The sequence below is a fragment of the Aquarana catesbeiana genome, linkage group LG13 (genome assembly GCF_042186555.1).
Source record: "Aquarana catesbeiana isolate 2022-GZ linkage group LG13, ASM4218655v1, whole genome shotgun sequence".
NCBI classification, from domain to species: Eukaryota; Metazoa; Chordata; class Amphibia; order Anura; family Ranidae; genus Aquarana; species Aquarana catesbeiana.
The window spans coordinates 4,396,769-4,418,452 of record NC_133336.1 but is presented as its reverse complement, the minus strand read 5'-3'; the positions used below and the strand labels follow the sequence as shown (position 1 = coordinate 4,418,452).

General features: G+C 49.7%; 1 protein-coding gene across 1 annotated transcript; it reads left to right on the top strand.

Annotated features, from left to right (window-relative positions):
- Positions 1-468: 468 nt before the first annotated feature.
- GCH1 (GTP cyclohydrolase 1) lies at positions 469-21,633 on the top strand (the record flags this gene model as incomplete). Its single annotated transcript, XM_073610035.1, is given in 5 exon segments — positions 469-578; positions 3,223-3,278; positions 7,434-7,465; positions 16,031-16,115; positions 20,818-21,633. Coding segments are annotated over 5 exon segments (410 nt in total), but the record flags the coding sequence as incomplete, so codon positions are not given.
- Positions 21,634-21,684: the final 51 nt, after the last annotated feature.

Sequence of the window (21,684 nt, the reverse complement as noted above, 5' to 3'; positions counted from 1 at the left end):
CTCCATCCAATCTGACAGAGCTTGAGATATTTTACAAAGAAGAATGGGCAGAAATGTCCTCTCTAGATGTGCAAAAGCTGGTAGAGACATCCCCAAAAAGACTTGTAGAGAAAGGGGGTTCTACAAAGTATTGACTCCGGGGGGCGCCATACAAATACCCCTCCCCCCCCCCACTTTTCACATATTTATTTGTATCATTTATCATTTTCCTTCCACTTCACAATTATGTGACACTTTGTGTTGGTCTATCACATAAAATCCCAATAAAATACATTTATGTTTTTTGTTGTAACATGACAAAATGTGGAGAATTTCAAGGGGTATGAATACTTTTTCAAGGCACTGTAAACCAGCCAAGATATAGCAGTGGTCCCGTATTTAGGCTCCATGACTGAGTTTTCTTTAAGATTTGGTTTTCTTTATCGATCTCATCTCCGGTTTTATTAATCGGGTGAAATCTCTTTTCAGACGTCCTGAATGACGCCATCTTCGATGAGGATCACGATGAGATGGTGATAGTGAAGGACATCGACATGTTCTCCATGTGTGAGCACCACTTGGTCCCCTTCATCGGAAAGGTAATTCCACCACTTAGTCTGTTTGTCACCAAATTCCAGCCGCCTTCCTGAACGTTCGGTCGTTTTTGTCTGACAGCCGCGGTTCGCTCTTTGAGACGTCTGTGATAATTGGCGCGGCCCTTTCAGGCTGCCGGGTGTCATTATGTTATTTGCCAGCAGAAAATATAAAAATCAATTCTTGTGACTAAAGTGAAATGACATGGCGAGGGCGGCAATAATGAGCGCAGCGCGCCCTGAGAGGATTAATCCGATTCTGACCCGCGTGTAAAGAGGAACTCCGGGAAGATACAAAAGACACAAATCAGTGCAGCTCTGCATTCATCAATACATGTATATTGTGGGAGCTGCAAATCACTGTTAGAGCCGGAGCTACACTGATGGCGATGATCTAATGCAGGGATCTTCAAACTACGGCCCTCCAGCTGTCCCGGGAACTACAAGTCCCATGAGGCATTGCAAAACTCTGACATTCACAGACATGACTAGGCATGATGGGAATTGTAGTTCCTGAACACCTGGGAGGGCCATAGTTTGAGGACCCCGGAATTAATGGGTGCCGTGTTGAGCTTCTGCTGTTCTGCATAATAACCACCGGGTGTCGCTCACTTGGCATGGCCGACCATTTACAGAATTTATGCCCCAAAATAGATTGTTACTATTTTTAATTATCTTATTTTCATATTTATAGCTGATTATATATGGAAAGGTGTATTAAAAAACATCTTTATATTTATAGGGTAGGGAATATATCGATGGTTTGTACACAGGGTAGGGAGTATATTGATGGTATGGACATACAGTGCCTTGCAAAAGTATTCACCCCCCTTGGCTTTTTAGCTATTTTGTTACATTACAGCCTTTAGTTCAATGCTTTTTTAATCTGAATTATATGTGATGATCAGAACACAATAGTCTAAGTTGGTGAAGTAAAATTAGAAAAATAGACAAAACCAGTTTTCAGAAATAAAAAACTGATAATTGTCATGTGTGTATGTATTCACCCCCTTTGTTATGAAGCCCATAAAAAGCTCTGGTGTAACCAATTACCTCCAGAAGTCACATAATTAGTGAAATGATGTCCACCTGTGTGCAATCTAAGTGTCACATGATCTGTCATTACATGGACACACCTTTGTGAAAGGCCCCAGAGGCTGCAACACCTCAGCAAGAGGCACCACTAACCAAACACTGCCATGAAGACCAAGGAACTCTCCAAACAAGTAAGGGACAATGTTGTTGAGAAGTACAAGTCAGGGTTAGGTTATAAAAAAATATCCAAATCTTTGATGATCCCTAGGAGCACCATCAAATCTATCATAACCAAATGGAAAGAACATGGCACAACAGCAAACCTGCCAAGAGACGGACGCACACCAAAACTCACGGAGCGGGCAAGGAGGTCATTATTCAGAGAGGAGCACAGAGACCTAAGATAACCCTGGAGGAGCTGCAGAGTTCCACAGCAGAGACTGGAGTATCTGTACATAGGACGACAATAAGACGTACGCTCCATACAGTTGGGCTTTATGGCGGAGTGACCAGAAGAAAGACATTACTTTCAGCAAAAAACAAAATGGCACGTTTTGAGTTTGTGAAAAGGCATGTGGGAGACTCCCAAAATGTATGGAGGAAGGTGCTCTGGTCTGATGAGACTAAAATTCAACTTTTTGGCCATCAAAGAAAACGCTATGTCTGGTGCAAACCCAACACATCACATCACCCAAAGAACACCATCCCCACTGTGAAACATGGTGGTGGCAGCATCATGCTGTGGGGATGTTTTTCAGCAGTCGGGACTGGGAAACTGGTCAGAGTTGAGGGAAAGATGGATGGTGCTAAATACAGGGATATTCTTGAGTAAAACCTGTAGCACTCTGTGTGTGATTGAGGCTAGGACGGAGGTTCACCTTCCAGCAGGACAATGACCCCAAACACACTGCTAAAGCAACACTTGAGTGGTTTTAAGGGGAAACATGGAAATGTGTTGGAATGGCCTAGTCAAAGCCCAGACCTCAATCCAATAGAAAATCTGTGGTCAGACTTAAAGATTGCTGTTCACAAGCGCAAACCATCCAACTTGAAGGAGCTGGAGCAGTTCTGCGAGGAGGAATGGACAAAAATCCCAGTGGTGAGATGTGGGAAGATCATAGAGACTTATCCAAAGAGACTTGGAGCTGTGATTGGTGGCTCTACAAAGCATTGACTTTAGGGGGGTGAATACTTATGCACATTGACTTTTTCTGTTATTTTGTCCTATTTGTTGTTTGCTTCACAATAATAAAAAACCATCTTCAAAGTTGTGGGCGTGTTCTGTAAATTAAATGATGCAAATCCTCAAACAATCAATGTTAATTCCAGGTTGTGAGGCAACAAAACACGAAAAATGGCAAGGGGGGGGGGGTGAATACTTTTGCAAGGCACTGTAGATTTTGCCCAGACATACACTTTAATACAGTGACAGAAATATGGAACAGCAAAGAGTGTAGATCACATGAAAGCTTTCTATTTCAGAAATGTTACATTGATAATTCTGCTCCTGTGTGTACAGATCCTCGGGGCCCCCATCGGGCTCTTTACATTTGCTGCTGTGTAATTATTTGCTTGCTGCACACTCACCCCTCCCCCCCTCCTCTGCTCCCTGCAGGTGCACATAGGTTATCTACCCAACAAACAAGTGCTGGGGCTCAGCAAGCTGGCCAGGTAAGTGCAGATTGTGTCCTTGATTCATTCATTTGGAGAATTGTATAGAGAGCGGCGCTGTGACATCATCCATTCATCAGAGGCGTCTGTGTAAATAGTGAGTGATGATAGTGCCCATGGCGGGGGATGGGATCTACAATGAGCAGACATTGGTTTTATGGGAAAACATGGAGGAGGGAGAGAATTATCGGGGGGAGGCAATGTGCTCCAGATGTTCAATGGTTATAATCAGCCCATGGGGGGGGGGGGTCATCTCCTATTGGGGAAGATGTTGTATTCGCTCATGTATCAAACCGGTGTGTGAAAATACAATTTTATCCAATAATGTCGCAATGTATCTTCCCTATGGGGTCAGTGGGAGGAATAGTGCCCCATCCTTGGTATCGGTGGGAGGAATAGTGTCCCATCATTGGTATCAGTGGGAGGAATAGTGCCCCATCATTGGTATCAGTGGGGGGGGGGGGGGGTAGCGCCCCATCATTGGTATCAGTGGGGGGGGGGGAATAGTGCCCCATCGTTGGTATCAGTGTGGGGGGGGGGGAATAGCGCCCCATCGTCGGTATCAGTGGGGGGGGTGGAATAGCGCCCCATCGTTGGTGTCAGTAGGAGGAATAGTGCCCCATCATTGATATCAGTGGGAGGAATAGTGCCCCATCATTGGTGTCAGTGGGAGGAATAGTGTCCCATTATAGGTATCAGTGGGAGGAATAGTGTCCCATCATTGGTATCGGTGGGAGGAATAGTGTCCCATCATTGGTGTCAGTGGGAGGAATAGTGTCCCATCATTGGTATCGGTGGGAGGAATAGTGCCCCATCATTGGTATCAGTGGGAGGAATAGTGTCCCATCATTGGTGTCCGTGGGAGGAATAGTGCCCCATCATTGGTATCAGTGGGAGAAATAGTGCCCCATCATTGGTGTCTGTGGGAGGAAAAGTGCCCCATCATTGGTGTCAGTGGGAGGAATAGTGTCCCATCATTGGTATCAGTGGGAGAAATAGTGCCCCATCATTGGTGTCAGTGGGAGGAATAGTGCCCCATCATTGGTGTCAGTGGGAGGAATAGTGTCCCATCATTGGTGTCAGTGGGAGGAATAGTGCCTCATCATTGGTGTCAGTGGGAGGAATAGTGCCCCATCATTGGTGTCAGTGGGAGGAATAGTGCCCCATCATTGGTATCAGTGGGAGGAATAGTGCCCCATCATTGGTATCAGTGGGAGGAATAGTGCCCCATCATTGGTATCAGTGGGAGGAATAGTGCCCCATCATTGGTATCAGTGGGAGGAATAGTGTCCCATCATTGGTGTCAGTGGGAGGAATAGTGCCCCATCATTGGTATCAGTGGGAGGAATAGTGTCCCATCATTGGTGTCAGTGGGAGGAATAGTGCCCCATCATTGGTGTCAGTGGGAGGAATAGTGCCCCATCATTGGTATCAGTGGGAGGAATAGTGTCCCATCATTGGTATCAGTGGGAGGAATAGTGCCCCATCATTGGTATCAGTGGGAGGAATAGTGCCCCATCATTGGTGTCAGTGGGAGGAATAGTGCCCCATCATTGGTATCAGTGGGAGGAATAGTGTCCCATCATTGGTGTCAGTGGGAGGAATAGTGCCCCATCATTGGTGTCAGTGGGAGGAATAGTGCCCCATCATTGGTGTCAGTGGGAGGAATAGTGTCCCATCATTGGTGTCAGTGGGAGGAATAGTGCCCCATCATTGGTGTCAGTGGGAGGAATAGTGCCCCATCATTGGTGTCAGTGGAAGGAATAGTACCCCATCATTGGTGTCAGTGGAAGGAATAGTACCCCATCATTGGTGTCAGTGGAAGGAATAGTACCCCATCATTGGTGTCAGTGGAAGGAATAGTACCCCATCATTGGTGTCAGTGGAAGGAATAGTACCCCATCATTGGTGTCAGTGGAAGGAATAGTACCCCATCATTGGTGTCAGTGGAAGGAATAGTACCCCATCATTGGTGTCAGTGGGAGGAATAGTGCCCCATCATTGGTGTCAGTGGAAGGAATAGTGCCCCATCATTGGTATCAGTGGGAGGAATAGTGTCCCATCATTGGTATCAGTGGGAGGAATAGTGCCCCATCATTGGTGTCAGTGGGAGGAATAGTACCTATAGGCCCTTTTTGAATGCGGGCCGTGCCCCCCGCCCATTACCTGTGTGAATCGGCTCCATTGAGCGCCAATCACACTCTCCCGTCATGCGAATGACATCCAATTCACAGATGTATGAACTCGGCCTTAAACCTAAACTAGCAAAAAAACAAAAACACACAACTATAGTATTTCCCCTTTAAGAAATGATTTCACACTGGAGACCTTTACCCTTTCAGAGTCCCCCTTCTCCGGAGTCCTCCCCTCACCCGCACAGCGGTGTACAGACGATTATTTGCAGAAGATTTGGAATTGATCTTCCTTTAGCATTTTGAAGACACAGCGCTGACTTTTTTCCAATTAAATTTGACATTTAGGAGAGCGGAGGCCGGCGGCCGGAGGAGCGGGAGACGAACGTTATGAGGATTAACCAGAAATACGCAGAAAAATCCCCTTTTTTCTTTTACTCAAACTGTACGAAATGTCCGGCGGGGGGGTGGGGTGGTGGGGGGGGTGGGGGTGGTATTGTGGGCTGAGAACATATAGAAGGGAAAATAAACAAATCACATCTACAAACCCGATATTTGAATGAAGGTTTATTGATGGTCCTCAGACACGGGGCAGATTATTGGGCAACCAGCGGAAAGAAGGACCCGATTCTCCATCCACACAGCTGATCCTCCTGCTGAGCTTATTGTGTTCTGATAGTGGGGAGACCCCTCCTCCGTCAGAATTCACTGATCAGCACCGCCGGCTATATCCTGCGGCTCTGATGGAGAGGCAAAAATCAAACAGTGCCGTCGTACAATGAAGATCAAGGACCATACATGGATCAACCCGGGAACCCACTGAACCAGATTTCCATCCATGCAAAGCCAGCTTAAGGGTGAAATATAGGAACCCGAATCAACCAATACACCTGTGCTGGAGGAAGGTCAGATATAATTGGCCCCCCTATGGGGTGGGTTGGTTTTTCTTCTTTCATATTCAAGGGATTGTCCACCTGAAGTATATACCTCCATGTTAAAATAGATGCTGGAGAGAGACCACCCAACATGTATCAAGGAGACCCCTGTGCTGAGTTCTCGGGTCTGTACACCCGCTGTGCCCATTATGAGGGGTTCCCACCATCCCTGTGCTGAGTTCCCGGGTCTGTACACCCGCTGTGCCCATTATGAGGGGTTCCCACCATCCCTGTGCTGAGTTCCCGGGTCTGTACACCCGCTGTGCCCATTATGAGGGGTTCCCACCATCTCTGTGCCGAGTTCCCGGGTCTGTACACCCGCTGTGCCCATTATGAGGGGTTCCCACCATCTCTGTGCCGAGTTCCCGGGTCTGTACACCCGCTGTGCCCATTATGAGGGGTTCCCACCATCTCTGTGCCGAGTTCCCGGGTCTGTACACCCGCTGTGCCCATTATGAGGGGTTCCCACCATCTCTGTGCCGAGTTCCCGGGTCTGTACACCCGCTGTGCCCATTATGAGGGGGTCCCACCATCCCTGTGCTGAGTTCCCGGGTCTGTACACCCGCTGTGCCCATTATGAGGGGTTCCCACCATCCCTGTGCTGAGTTCCTGGGTCTGTACACCCGCTGTGCCCATTATGAGGGGTTCCCACCATCCCTGTGCTGAGTTCCTGGGTCTGTACACCCGCTGTGCCCATTATGAGGGGTTCCCACCATCCCTGTGCTGAGTTCCCGGGTCTGTACACCCGCTGTGCCCATTATGAGGGGTTCTCACCATCTCTGTGCTGAGTTCTGGGGTCTGTACACCCGCTGTGCCCATTATGAGGGGTTCCCACCATCCCTGTGCTGAGTTCCTGGGTCTGTATACCCGCTGTGCCCATTATGAGGGGTTCCCACCATCCCTGTGCTGAGTTTATATAGGTAGGTTTACAGGATTGAAAGCTTTGGCTGGGTGGGTGTTGTCACAGTGATAATGTTCACTGGAAAACCAATGTGTGAATTATTCGGACTAAATCAATGTATATCATGTTAAAGCTTCTTTCATCGCTGCATCAAAGTAACAAAAACTATCATTTTCTTTTCTTTTAGGATTGTGGAAATCTACAGCAGGAGACTACAAGGTGAGCTGTGATGTCATCAAGTGTATGATGTAACCGGGGCCAGTGCAAGGATTTGTCTACTCAGGCGAAGGTTCATTTTGGTGCCCCCTTACATCAAATGTCCCCATCAGAGTGACCAACTAAAGCAGGTGTCCCCATCAGAGTGACCCCATAGAACAGGTGTCCCCATCAGAGTGAACCCATAGAGCAGGTGTCCCCATCAGAGTGACCCCATAGGGCAGGTGTCCCCATCAGAGTGACCCCATAGAGCAGGTGTCCCCATCAGGCAGGTGTCCCCATCAGAGTGACCCCATAGAGCAGGTGTCCTCATCAGAGTGACCCCATAGAGCAGGTGTCCCCATCAGAGTGACCCCATAGGGCAGGTGTCCCCATCAGAGTGACCCCATAGGGCAGGTGTCCCCATCAGAGTGACCCCATAGGGCAGGTGTCCCCATCAGAGTGACCCCATAGAGCAGGTGTCCCCATCAGAGTGACCCCATAAGGCAGGTGTCCCCATCAGAGTGACCCCATAAGGCAGGTGTCCCCATCAGAGTGACGCCATAGGGCAGGTGTCCCCATCAGAGTGACCCCATAGGGCAGGTGTCCCCATCAGGCAGGTGTCCCCATCAGAGTGACCCCATAGAGCAGGTGTCCTCATCAGAGTGACCCCATAGAGCAGGTGTCCCCATCAGAGTGACCCCATAGGGCAGGTGTCCCCATCAGAGTGACCCCATAGGGCAGGTGTCCCCATCAGGCAGGTCTCCCCATCAGGGTGACCCCATAGAGCAGGTGTCCTCATCAGAGTGACCCCATAGAGCAGGTTTCCCCATCAGAGTGACCCCATAGGGCAGGTGTCCCCATCAGAGTGACCCCATAGAGCAGGTGTCCCCATCAGAGTGACCCCATAGAGCAGGTGTCCCCATCAGAGTGACCCCATAAGGCAGGTGTCCCCATCAGAGTGACCCCATAGGGCAGGTGTCCCCATCAGAGTGACCCCATAGGGCAGGTGTCCCCATCAGGCAGGTGTCCCCATCAGAGTGACCCCATAGAGCAGGTGTCCCCATCAGAGTGACCCCATAGAGCAGGTGTCCCCATCAGGCAGGTGTCCCCATCAGAGTGACCCCATAGAGCAGGTGTCCTCATTAGAGTGACCCCATAAGGCAGGTGTCCCCATCAGAGTGACCCCATAGGGCAGGTGTCCCCATCAGAGTGACCCCATAGGGCAGGTGTCCCCATCAGAGTGACCCCATAGGGCAGGTGTCCCCATCAGAGTGACCCCATAGAGCAGGTGTCCCCATCAGAGTGACCCCATAAAGCAGGTGTCCCCATCAGAGTGACCCCATAGAGCAGGTGTCCTCATCAGAGTGACCCCATAAAGCAGGTGTCCCCATCAGAGTGACCCCATAAAGCAGGTGTCCCCATCAGAGTGACCCCATAGAGCAGGTGTCCCCATCAGAGTGACCCCATAGAGCAGGTGTCCCCATCAGAGTGACCCCATAGAGCAGGTGTCCCCATCAGAGTGACCCCATAGAGCAGGTGTCCCCATCAGAGTGACCCCATAGAGCAGGTGTCCCCATCAGAGTGACCCCATAGAGCAGGTGTCCCCATCAGAGTGACCCCATAGAGCAGGTGTCCTCATCAGGTAGGTGTCCCCATCAGAGTGACCCCATAGAGCAGGTGTCCCCATCAGAGTGACCCCATAGAGCAGGTGTCCCCATCAGAGTGACCCCATAGAGCAGGTGTCCCCATCAGAGTGACCCCATAGAGCAGGTGTCCCCATCAGAGTGACCCCATAGAGCAGGTGTCCCCATCAGAGTGACCCCATAGAGCAGGTGTCCCCATCAGAGTGACCCCATAGAGCAGGTGTCCCCATCAGAGTGACCCCATAGAGCAGGTGTCCTCATCAGAGTGACCCCATAAAGCAGGTGTCCCCATCAGAGTGACCCCATAGAGCAGGTGTCCCCATCAGAGTGACCCCATAGAGCAGGTGTCCCCATCAGAGTGACCCCATAAGGCAGGTGTCCCCATCAGAGTGACCCCATAGGGCAGGTGTCCCCATCAGAGTGACCCCATAGGGCAGGTGTCCCCATCAGAGTGACCCCATAGGGCAGGTGTCCCCATCAGAGTGACCCCATAGAGCAGGTGTCCCCATCAGAGTGACCCCATAGAGCAGGTGTCCTCATCAGAGTGACCCCATAAAGCAGGTGTCCCCATCAGAGTGACCCCATAGAGCAGGTGTCCCCATCAGAGTGACCCCATAGAGCAGGTGTCCTCATCAGAGTGACCCCATAAAGCAGGTGTCCCCATCAGAGTGACCCCATAGAGCAGGTGTCCCCATCAGAGTGACCCCATAGAGCAGGTGTCCCCATCAGGCAGGTGTCCCCATCAGAGTGACCCCATAGAGCAGGTGTCCTCATCAGAGTGACCCCATAAGGCAGGTGTCCCCATCAGAGTGACCCCATAAGGCAGGTGTCCCCATCAGAGTGACCCCATAGGGCAGGTGTCCCCATCAGAGTGACCCCATAGGGCAGGTGTCCCCATCAGAGTGACCCCATAGGGCAGGTGTCCCCATCAGAGTGACCCCATAGGGCAGGTGTCCCCATCAGAGTGACCCCATAGAGCAGGTGTCCCCATCAGAGTGACCCCATAGAGCAGGTGTCCTCATCAGAGTGACCCCATAAAGCAGGTGTCCCCATCAGAGTGACCCCATAGAGCAGGTGTCCCCATCAGAGTGACCCCATAGAGCAGGTGTCCTCATCAGAGTGACCCCATAAAGCAGGTGTCCCCATCAGAGTGACCCCATAGAGCAGGTGTCCCCATCAGAGTGACCCCATAGAGCAGGTGTCCCCATCAGAGTGACCCCATAGAGCAGGTGTCCCCATCAGAGTGACCCCATAGAGCAGGTGTCCCCATCAGGTAGGTGTCCCCATCAGAGTGACCCCATAGAGCAGGTGTCCCCATCAGAGTGACCCCATAGAGCAGGTGTCCCCATCAGAGTGACCCCATAAGGCAGGTGTCCCCATCAGAGTGACCCCATAAGGCAGGTGTCCCCATCAGAGTGACCCCATAAGGCAGGTGTCCCCATCAGAGTGACCCCATAGGGCAGGTGTCCCCATCAGAGTGACCCCATAGGGCAGGTGTCCCCATCAGAGTGACCCCATAGAACAGGTGTCCCCATCAGAGTGACCCCATAGAGCAGGTGTCCCAGGGCCGTCTTTAATTTTGATTGGGCCCTGGGCAAACATTTTCTTGGGGCCCCCCTCCATAGAGCAGGTGTCCTCATCAGAGTGACCCCATAAAGCAGGTGTCCCCATCAGAGTGACCCCATAGAGCAGGTGTCCTCATCAGAGTGACCCCATAAAGCAGGTGTCCCCATCAGAGTGACCCCATAGAGCAGGTGTCCTCATCAGAGTGACCCCATAGAGCAGGTGTCCTCATCAGAGTGACCCCATAAAGCAGGTGTCCCCATCAGAGTGACCCCATAGAGCAGGTGTCCTCATCAGAGTGACCCCATAAAGCAGGTGTCCCCATCAGAGTGACCCCATAGAGCAGGTGTCCCCATCAGAGTGACCCCATAGGGCAGGTGTCCCCATCAGAGTGACCCCATAGGGCAGGTGTCCCCATCAGAGTGACCCCATAGGGCAGGTGTCCCCATCAGAGTGACCCCATAGAGCAGGTGTCCCAGGGCCGTCTTTAATTTTGATTGGGCCCTGGGCAAACATTTTCTTGGGGCCCCCCTCCATTCTGAGACATACAAAAAATAGCAGGTAGACTCAAAATCAGTTTACTGCAGCAGATCACGCAGCAATTGCAATTGTTTGCCAGAGGTTACAGCCTATCATTACTGCTCAATGGCTGGTTTCTAGAGGTTACAACACATAATTTCTGCTTGCCGATTGGTTGCTAGAGGTTAATGTACATTATTAGCGCCCACTAATTGGTTGCTAGGGGTTACAGCACATCATTAGCACTTACTGATTGGTTGCTAGAGATTAAAGCAGATCACTACTGTTTGCTGATTGGTTGCTAGAGGTTCATGCACATCATTACCTCTCACTGAGCAGTGGAGCAATCCCAAATAATTGAGCAAGTAAAGGGGCACATTAATACACATACTACAGGAGAGGTTCAGAGACTGCGGACATACTGCAGAAGACAATCAGAGACTGCGGACATACTGCAGGAGATTACCAGAGACTGCGGACATACTGCAGGAGACAATCAGAGGCTGCGGACATACTGCAGGAGACAATCAGAGACTGCGGAAATACTGCAGGAGACACTCAGAGACTGCGGACATACTGCAGGAGACTATCAGAGACTGCGGACATACTGCAGGAGATTACCAGAGACTGCGGAAATACTGCAGGAGACACTCAGAGACTGCGGAAATACTGCAGGAGACACTCAGACTGCGGACATACTGCAGGAGACAATCAGAGACTGCGGACATACTGCAGGAGACAATCAGAGACTGCGGACATACTGCAGGAGACAATCAGAGACTGCGGACATACTGCAGGAGACAATCAGAGACTGCGGACATACTGCAGGAGACAATCAGAGACTGCGGAAATACTGCAGGAGACAATCAGAGACTGCGGACATACTGCAGGAGATTACCAGAGACTGCGGACATACTGCAGGAGACACTCAGAGACTGCGGACATACTACAGGAGATTACCAAAGACTGCGGACATACTGCAGGAGATTACCAGAGACTGCGGACATACTGCAGGAGACACTCAGAGACTGCGGACATACTACAGGAGATTACCAAAGACTGCGGACATACTGCAGGAGACACTCAGAGACTGCGGACATACTACAGGAGACAATCAGAGACTGCGGACATACTGCAGGAGATTACCAGAGACTGCGGACATACTGCAGGAGACACTCAGAGACTACGGACATACTACAGGAGATTACCAAAGACTGCGGACATACTGCAGGAGACACTCAGAGACTGCGGACATACTGCAGGAGATTACCAGAGACTGCGGACATACTGCAGAAGACAATCAGAGACTGCGGAAATACTGCAGGAGACAATCAGAGACTGCGGACATACTGCAGGAGACAATCAGAGACTGCGGACATACTGCAGGAGACAATCAGAGACTGCGGACATACTGCAGGAGACAATCAGAGACTGCGGACATACTGCAGGAGACAATCAGAGACTGCGGACATTATACAGGGGATGGTCAGAGAACTTTCAGCAATGCACAGCTTTACAGTTAAATAACACAGCTCAGGGTTTAAACAGTCAGGCATTTTATGGTTGTAAGGACATACCTGGCCAGCCAAACTCATTACATACATTCAAGACTGTGGGCGGGGCTTCCACTCTCTGCTCTCACTAAAGCAGCTGGGAGCTCCACTGATGCTTTGTTGGGGGGCCCGCGCTGGCCGTGAATTGTCGCCCTGATGACAGCTTTGCAGAGCGCACAGAGGACATGGGAGGATGTATTCCGCGCTAGCCAGCTGAGAGGGGCGGGGCCGGGAGCTCCACTGACGCTCTGACCCCGCCCACGTGCAGCCTGTGTACTGGGCATAGAGCGCCTATAGTGAGAGCCAGTGATCGGAGTGGGAGTGTCATTGGAGCTCCCGGCCCCGCCCCCGGACCTCTGTATTCACCAGCCAGTATAGAGGGGGTGGGGCCGGAAGCTCCACTGACACTCGCACTCCGATCACTGGCTCTCACTACAGACGCTCTTTTCTGAGGACACAGGCTGCACGTGGGCGGGGTCAGAGCGTCAGTGGAGCTCCCGGCCCCGCCCCCTCTCAGCTGGCTAGCGAGGAATACATCCTCCCGTGTCCTCTGTGCGCTCTGCAAAGCTGTCATCGGGGCCCCAATTCACGGCTAGCGCGGGCCCCCCAACAAAGATTGGGCCCGGGGCAAGTGCCCCGTTTGCCCTGCGCTAAAGACGGCCCTGAGGTGTCCCCATCAGAGTGACCCCATAGAGCAGGTGTCGTCCCCATCAGAGTGACCCCATAGAGCAGGTGTCCCCATCAGAGTGACCCCATAGAGCAGGTGTCCCCATCAGAGTGACCCCATAGAGCAGGTGTCCCCATCAGAGTGACCCCATAGAGCAGGTGTCCCCATCAGAGTGACCCCATAGAGCAGGTGACCCCATCAGAGTTGTGAACCATCACAAGGTAGAAAAGTGCACCTGATGAAGTCCTTCCAGGCCGGCAGGGGGCAGCAGTGGGAACTTGAAGAAGCAACGTGCTGCAGGAGGAGACGAGGGCTGGGTGGAGGAACTTGCTGAAGAGAGCCGGGCGCACAGGTGAAGTCATTGGTTGCTAGGAGTACGGCGGTCCTAGCAACCAACGAGCGTAGTGCACCAGGGATCCAGCGCTGCAGACTGCCTGGCGCGGTCTGCCATTTAAGGCTGCTGTATAGTATAGACAACCAGGAGAGCATTGGAATAGGAATGGAGTGCGGCCAGCAGAGTGATCGGGGGAAGGCATGGATCTTCCCACCAGGGCTGGAGGGACTGACATCCCCAATCACAGTGCTGAATGATGGAAGGAGAGGAGCCCCCCCCCCACCCCCACCCCCACCTGTGCAAGTGGCTGGGGATTTTACCGGCCACCCTCCCCCCATCCTGGAGCCGTAAGACAGCTGCTATGGTAAAAAAAAGAAACCCCATGAGCTATATTTATTTCTATCATTTATATCTCTATCAAATAATATTGTGAGTAAATGACACCGATCTCCAACGCCCCCCCCCAACATAAATACATTCACATACATGCATAAACAAAACCAGCGAGTCGGTAACGATCGTCTGTCACACGGACTTCTTTTTATGTATTTATTCATATTTGTGGTTTGACGTGGACGATCGGTTTATTTCTATACAATGTACAGTGACCCCCATGGATCACCTCCTGTCCCTCACCGGATTGTCACTTTGTATCCTGGAGAGTCCGATGAGTAGTTGGGGGGGTCGCGGCGATTGTACGGCGGATCGTCTCGCAGGGCGCCCAGCGCGGAGATCTAAGCAGGGCGGCGGGTTGTATTGCCCTTTACGGGGATATTAATTGTTCTGACATGCGAGGTGACGTCACATGGAGGAGACGTCACACGGAGGTGACGGGTCACCATGGAGGTCATTTCTGGATTTAAGAGGGAAACAAAGATTGTTATTTCTCATTCAGGTTTTCCGTCTGACGGCTCGGGGCTGAAATATACAAGATTTTATTTTATATACGCATTCTGAGAGGGTGGGGGAGGGGGGGGGGTTCGGGGGGACAAACAGCAGACTCCAACAAAATAAAAATAATAAATGAGATGGGGGGGGGGGAGGGGGCTGCATTGTGAGCCCCTGCAGCAGCTGGCCCCTCCCCCCTCCTTGTTTACTTGGCAGCGCACACAGACCTGTGTATGCAAATGATCCCCCCCAAATATTGGTGTCACCCCTTTACTCATTTCCCTGGGAGGGGCAGATATCTGGTTGCCCAAATAGGGCTTCCAAATCTCATCATAAGCCGCCGCCCCCCCCCCCCCCCCCCCCGTTAATTTACTATTACCCCAACTCATTTTTGGGGGACAGGATGCGGGGAAGGGACTGTTGTCCCCCAACATTCGGATTTAGGCGTTTTAAAAGGGGGGGGGGTGCAAAGCATGGAACCCCCACAATGTTGAAAGACAGGTGGCCTGGTATGGTACGGGGGGGGGGGATGCTCTCCTCTTCCTGACCCCCCCCGCTGCAAGGCTGGACAAGGGTCTGGATAATTAAGGGGAACCCCACTTTTTTTTACCATTCTCAATTACTACATCCCCCCCTCCCATAACTGTTGGGGGGGGGGGGGTGGAGTATGCTGGCAATACATTGCTAAATTATAAAGATGCCCTGTACTGGCACACACATTGTACACATACTTGCCAACTGTCCCGGATTTGCAGGGACAGTCATGCTTTTCAGTAAGCTATCCCGCCATGGCCGGATCTGTTATTAAATATATATTATATACACACACACACACAATGTTACCAAAAGTATTGGGACACCTGCCTTTACACACACATGAACTTTAATGACCTCCCAGTCTTAGTCCAGAGGGTTCAATATTGAGTTGGCTCCGCCCTTTGCAGCTATAACAGCTTCACCTTTTCTGGGAAGGCCGTCCACAAGGTTTAGGAGGGTGTCTCCGCTCTAAGGTGTTCTATGGGGTTGTGGTCAGGACTCTGTGCAGGCCAGTCAAGTTCCTCCACCCCAAACTCGCTCATCCATGTCTTTATGGACTGGGATGCCATTAAAGTTTATGTGCGTGTAAAAGCAGGTGTCCCAATACTTTTAATACAGTGTATTATATATATATATACACACACACACATACATACACACATCCCTACTGCTTGAAGCATGGCTGTAAAAGGGAAGCTGCGATAACAGACACAGCCAATCTCAGAATGTACAGAGCGGAAGCAGGATTCCTTCATTGTATGAAGTGGGTTGGAGGATTGGGATGGTCACTTATCAGTGGAGTATCACTTTAAGCACCCCGAGTTCTGGAGTCTATAGAAGGACGATCGTTAGATTTCATTGTTTTTTCTATATTTTCTGCAGTTCAAGAACGCCTTACCAAACAGATCGCCATCGCAATTACAGAAGCCTTACAGCCCGCCGGTGTGGGTGTGGTCATAGAAGCTAGGTAAGTTCTCTCTTCTTATTCCTGAAACCCAAATGTATCCGTCCAGTCAGGAATATGTCACAGCTTATTCAAAACTGTAGCCTGTTGTGGTGATGCAGCTTCCACTATCTTACAGAGCTATGTACTAAAATACTGAAAACTGAAGAGTCGAAAATAACAGGGAGCCAACACTAAAGGGGTCTATTTATTTAAAAAAAAAAAATCTGCTGTAAAAATGTCTCAACATTTGCACAGCCATCGCAAAAAAAAAAATCCTAGTAATCAGTCTAATGATTGTCAGCGCCATCTAGTGGTCATAATGCAGGATTCACCTGAAATACCTCAACCAGATAAATACTGCATTATGACCGCTAGATGGAGCTGATGATCATAGGAAATAAACACATTAGACCCATTAGGAGACATTCAGATAACTGAAGGTTTATATAGGAAACATTTTCATTGGTTCTCTTATTTAGCATGACCTACTCTGAGCCCAAATCTGAGCTCAAGAACTAGGAGGTGGAAGTAGGGATGCACCAAATGGGTTTTTTGGTGCCGATACCGAAAATGAAAAATACACTAGGCCGAAAAAAACGAAACCGATAACAAAAGTGACTGTTTTTAAAAATATTTTTATACAGGAGATGGTCAGAGACTGCAGACATAATACAGGAGATGATCAGAGACTGCAGACATAGTACAGGAGATGATCAGAGACTGCAGACATAGTATAGGAGATGATCAGAGACTGCAGACATAGTACAGGAGATGATCAGAGACTGCAGACGTGGTACAGGAGATGATCAGAGACTGCAGACATACTACAGGAGATGATCAGAGACTGCAGACATAATACAGGAGATGATCAGAGACTGCAGACATAGTACAGGAGATGATCAGAGACTGCAGACATAGTACAGGAGATGATCAGAGACTGCAGACATAGTACAGGAGATGATCAGAGACTGCAGACATAGTACAGGAGATGATCAGAGACTGCAGACATAGTACAGGAGATGATCAGAGACTGCAGACATAGTACAGGAGATGATCAGAGACTGCAGACATAGTACAGGAGATGATCAGAGACTGCAGACATAGTACAGGAGATGATCAGAGACTGCAGACATAATACAGGAGATGATCAGAGACTGCAGACATAGTACAGGAGATGATCAGAGACTGCAGAGATGGTCAGAGACTGCAGACATGGTACAGGAGATGATCAGAGACTGCAGACATAGTACAGGAGATGATCAGAGACTGCAGACATAGTACAGGAGATGATCAGAGACTGCAGACATAGTACAGGAGATGATCAGAGACTGCAGACATAGTACAGGAGATGATCAGAGACTGCAGAGATGGTCAGAGACTGCAGACATGGTACAGGAGATGATCAGAGACTGCAGACATGGTACAGGAGATGGTCAGAGACTGCAGACATAATACAGGAGATGATCAGAGACTGCAGACATAGTACAGGAGATGATCAGAGACTGCAGACATAGTACAGGAGATGATCAGAGACTGCAGACATAGTACAGGAGATGATCAGGGACTGCAGACATAGTACAGGAGATGATCAGAGACTGCAGACATAGTACAGGAGATGATCAGAGACTGCAGACATAATACAGGAGATGATCAGAGACTGCAGACATGGTACAGGAGATGGTCAGAGACTGCAGACATAATACAGGAGATGATCAGAGACTGCAGACATAATACAGGAGATGATCAGAGACTGCAGACATAATACAGGAGATGATCAGAGACTGCAGACATAGTACAGGAGATGGTCAGAGACTGCAGACATAGTACAGGAGATGGTCAGAGACTGCAGACATAGTACAGGAGATGGTCAGAGACTGGGGACATGATACAAGAGATCAATGCAGCCTCACCAGTGCCTGTCATGCAGCCCACGTTTGCCCCTCAGATGCAGCCACACCTGTGCCCATCATGCAGCTTGCCAGTGCCGTCATGTAGCCTGCCAGTTCCCGAATCAGAGCGGCTATCTCCGTGTGTCACGGAGCTGCATTTGAATTGCCCGGGTTGCAGTAACAATGTCCCGCCTCCTGTAATCACGTCACACTGATTCAATGTCCCACCATTGGATCAGTGTGCCGTCTGTCACAGGAGGCGGGACATTATTACTGCGGTCTGTGTAGTTAAGCTCTGTGACACAACGGAGATCGTGGCGAGGAGGGAGGGGAGGAGGAGAAGAGAGGAGAGGACTGCCGCGCCAGAAGGACACCCCCATAATTGACGGCACCAGGGAAGGGGCCCCACCCCCATTTTCGGCGCAATTTCCTTTTCCGCTTTTTGCCGAAAAGGCCATTTTCGGCTGATATGTTTCGGCGGCCGAAATTTCGGTGCATCACTAGGTGGAAGGTCACCATTGCTGCCCAGTCCCCCCATGCTGTCTCTCTGCTCCGACAAATAAAGGAAGCGCAATAAGAAGGCAAACATATATATTATTCATAAGTCAATGTTGTAATAACGTAAAGTAGAACCCCGGCCTGAACCTTCTCAATTCTGAATAAAGTAGAAAGCCATAGTTATGGAACCCCCAAGTGTCAAGAAGACATTGTCATAGGACAATCCCACCCAACGCCCCTGAAAAGTCAGGGAACCATAGTCGTGGAACCCCCAGATGTCAGGAAGCCATTGTCATAGGACAAACCCACTCAACCCCCCTGGAAAGTCAGGGAACTATAGTCCTGATACCCCCAAATGTCTGGAAGCCATTGCCAAAGGACCAACCTACCGGCCCCCAACCCCACCAAATGTAAGCGAGCCATTATCATAGGACCAACCCACCAAAACATCAGGGATCCAATGCTGTGGGACCACTAAGTGTCAGCAAACTATTGTCATGGGATCCCAAGTGTCAGCAAGTCCTTGTCATCAGACCTAGGAATGACAGTGAGCCATTGTCATAGGACCACCCACCCTGACTAGTCACAGAGCCATAGTCGTGGAAACCCTAAACATTAGAAAGCCATTGTCTTGGGACCAGTCTACCGAACTCCCCCACCAAATGTCAATGAGTTATTATCATAGGACCAACCTACCCAAACCTTCCCCCGAAACATCATGGGATCCCCAAGCATTATCAAACTATTATCATGGGACCCAGAAATATCATGGAGCCATTGCCAAAGAACCATCTTAGCCCCCCCTTTCCTTTAAATATCAAGGAGCCATTGTCATAGGACCAACCTACCCCCCCCCCCCCCCCCCACTCTCCATATCCCTTAAAATGCCAGGGAGCCATTGTCTTAGAACCAACCCTCCAAGCATCAGTGAGCCATTGGGACCCCGAGTGCTACCAAGCCATTATTGTGGACTTAGAACAACATTAGAATTGTTGGGGTTCCACAAGCACCAGGCCGATTTAGTTCTGGAGTCTGAAATATTGCATTTATGGTAAGCATGGAACCCAACAAATACTGGAAAATATTTTGGCGTTTTAGCCCAATTGTTTGTGACATTTCAAGGTCTAAGGCTACAATACAGTTATAAGTACCATGTTCTAGAGCAGTCCTTCTCAACCTTTAAACATTGAGAAACCTTGAAATAACTTTCTAGTTTCAGGGAACCACTGCAAATAATTACTATAGTTACAGCTCTGGGTACATTAATGGGATGGTCAATTGGTGGTGATCAATGGGAAGAATGTCCCTTACATTGGTGATCAGTGGGAAGAAGGTCCCTTACATTGGTGATCAGTGAGAAGAATGTCCCTTACATTGGTGATCAGTGGGAAGAAGGTCCCTTACATTGGTGATCAGTGGGAAGAAGGTCCCTTTACATTTGTGGTCAGTGAGAAGAATGCTCCTTACATTGGTGATGAGTGGGAAGAATGTTCCTTACATTGGTGATCAGTGAGAAGAATGTTCCTTACATTGGTGATCAGTGAGAAGAACGTTCCTTACATTGGTGATCAGTGAGAAGAATGTTCCTTACATTGGTGATCAGTGAGAAGAATGTTCCTTACATTGGTGATCAGTGAGAAGAACGTTCCTTACATTGGTGATCAGTGAGAAGAATGTTCCTTACATTGGTGATGAGTGGGAAGAATGCTCCTTACATTGGTGATCAGTGAGAAGAATGTTCCTTACATTGGTGATGAGTGGGAAGAATGTTCCTTACATTGGTGATCAGTGAGAAGAATGTTCCTTACATTGGTGATCAGTGAGAAGAATGTTCCTTACATTGGTGATCAGTGAGAAGAACGTTCCTTACATTGGTGATCAGTGAGAAGAATGTTCCTTACATTGGTGATGAGTGGGAAGAATGCTCCTTACATTGGTGATCAGTGAGAAGAATGTTCCTTACATTGGTGATGAGTGGGAAGAATGTCCCTTACATTGGTGATGAGTGGGAAGAATGTTCCTTACATTGGTGATCAGTGAGAAGAATGCTCCTTACATTGGTGATGAGTGGGAAGAATGCTCCTTACATTGGTGGTCAGTGAGAAGAATGCTCTTCTTACAGATAGCTAAAAAGATTATTTCTGTTAATGGGAACTTATCTGAGGCAGAAATTGCTGCATGCTCAAGGAGCTCCTAGCCACCTTTGGAGGACCCCTGTTAGGAACGGCTGTTCTAGGGCCTCATCCAACACTATACACCATCTAGAAGACCATCATGCTGTAGTTTGCCCCTGTGGTTCTGTTGTAGCTCACGTGGTATGTTTTATGTTTTTCCAGCCACATGTGCATGGTAATGAGAGGGGTCCAGAAAATGAACAGCAAGACGGTAACGAGCACCATGCTTGGTGTCTTCAGGGAGGATCCGAAAACCCGAGAAGAGTTCCTGACCCTCATCAAGAGCTGATTCCAGTGCCAAACCCGGTTTTGTCCGCCTGTGTCTACATCTGGTTATATCGTCTCGTCTAGATCCACTGTTCAGATGACGTCTCGGAGAACCTGTCTCCCTTGGTCTGTCCCCGTGTGATGATCCCCATATTCATATCTGTGCAATGAGCCCAGGGTGACTTCTGACTAATGGACAATACTGATCACCTGAAGCCTCCCCCCTCTGGGGTCACAGGCAGAAAAAAACACCTGACTTAGGTTTAAACCCTTCACCATGCCATCCAAATCTTAATACACACTTTAAAGAGAATTATGGGGGTCACCATTGCTGATCTCTGAAAATGCTAGCCGCCTGGCTGTCACCGTGTGTCCCTATATGCATTCCAGTTTTGTGTCAGTGACAGCCAGGAAACACGCATTTTCTAGGGATGCACCGACACTGGTATCTGTGCCGATACCAAGCATTTGCACAAGTATCATTACTCGCCCAAATGCTCCCGATACCGGTGCAATTTGCGTCAATACAAAATGAAGGGGCGCAAATCACACTGCAAAGAATCACATGCGATTTGAACAGGAAAGGGGTGCAATTTCCCCCATTGCTTGTGGGTGTGTGTAAAGGGGAAAAGCGTCATCTAGCGGGCAAGGTTACAACTCACAGTACATATCTGGCCACATGCAAAATAATCTACATAGGTGTCCCGGTCCGCCGATGATAGCAAATCGGGGCCACCGGAGGTGCTCACAGGGCTGGAGGAG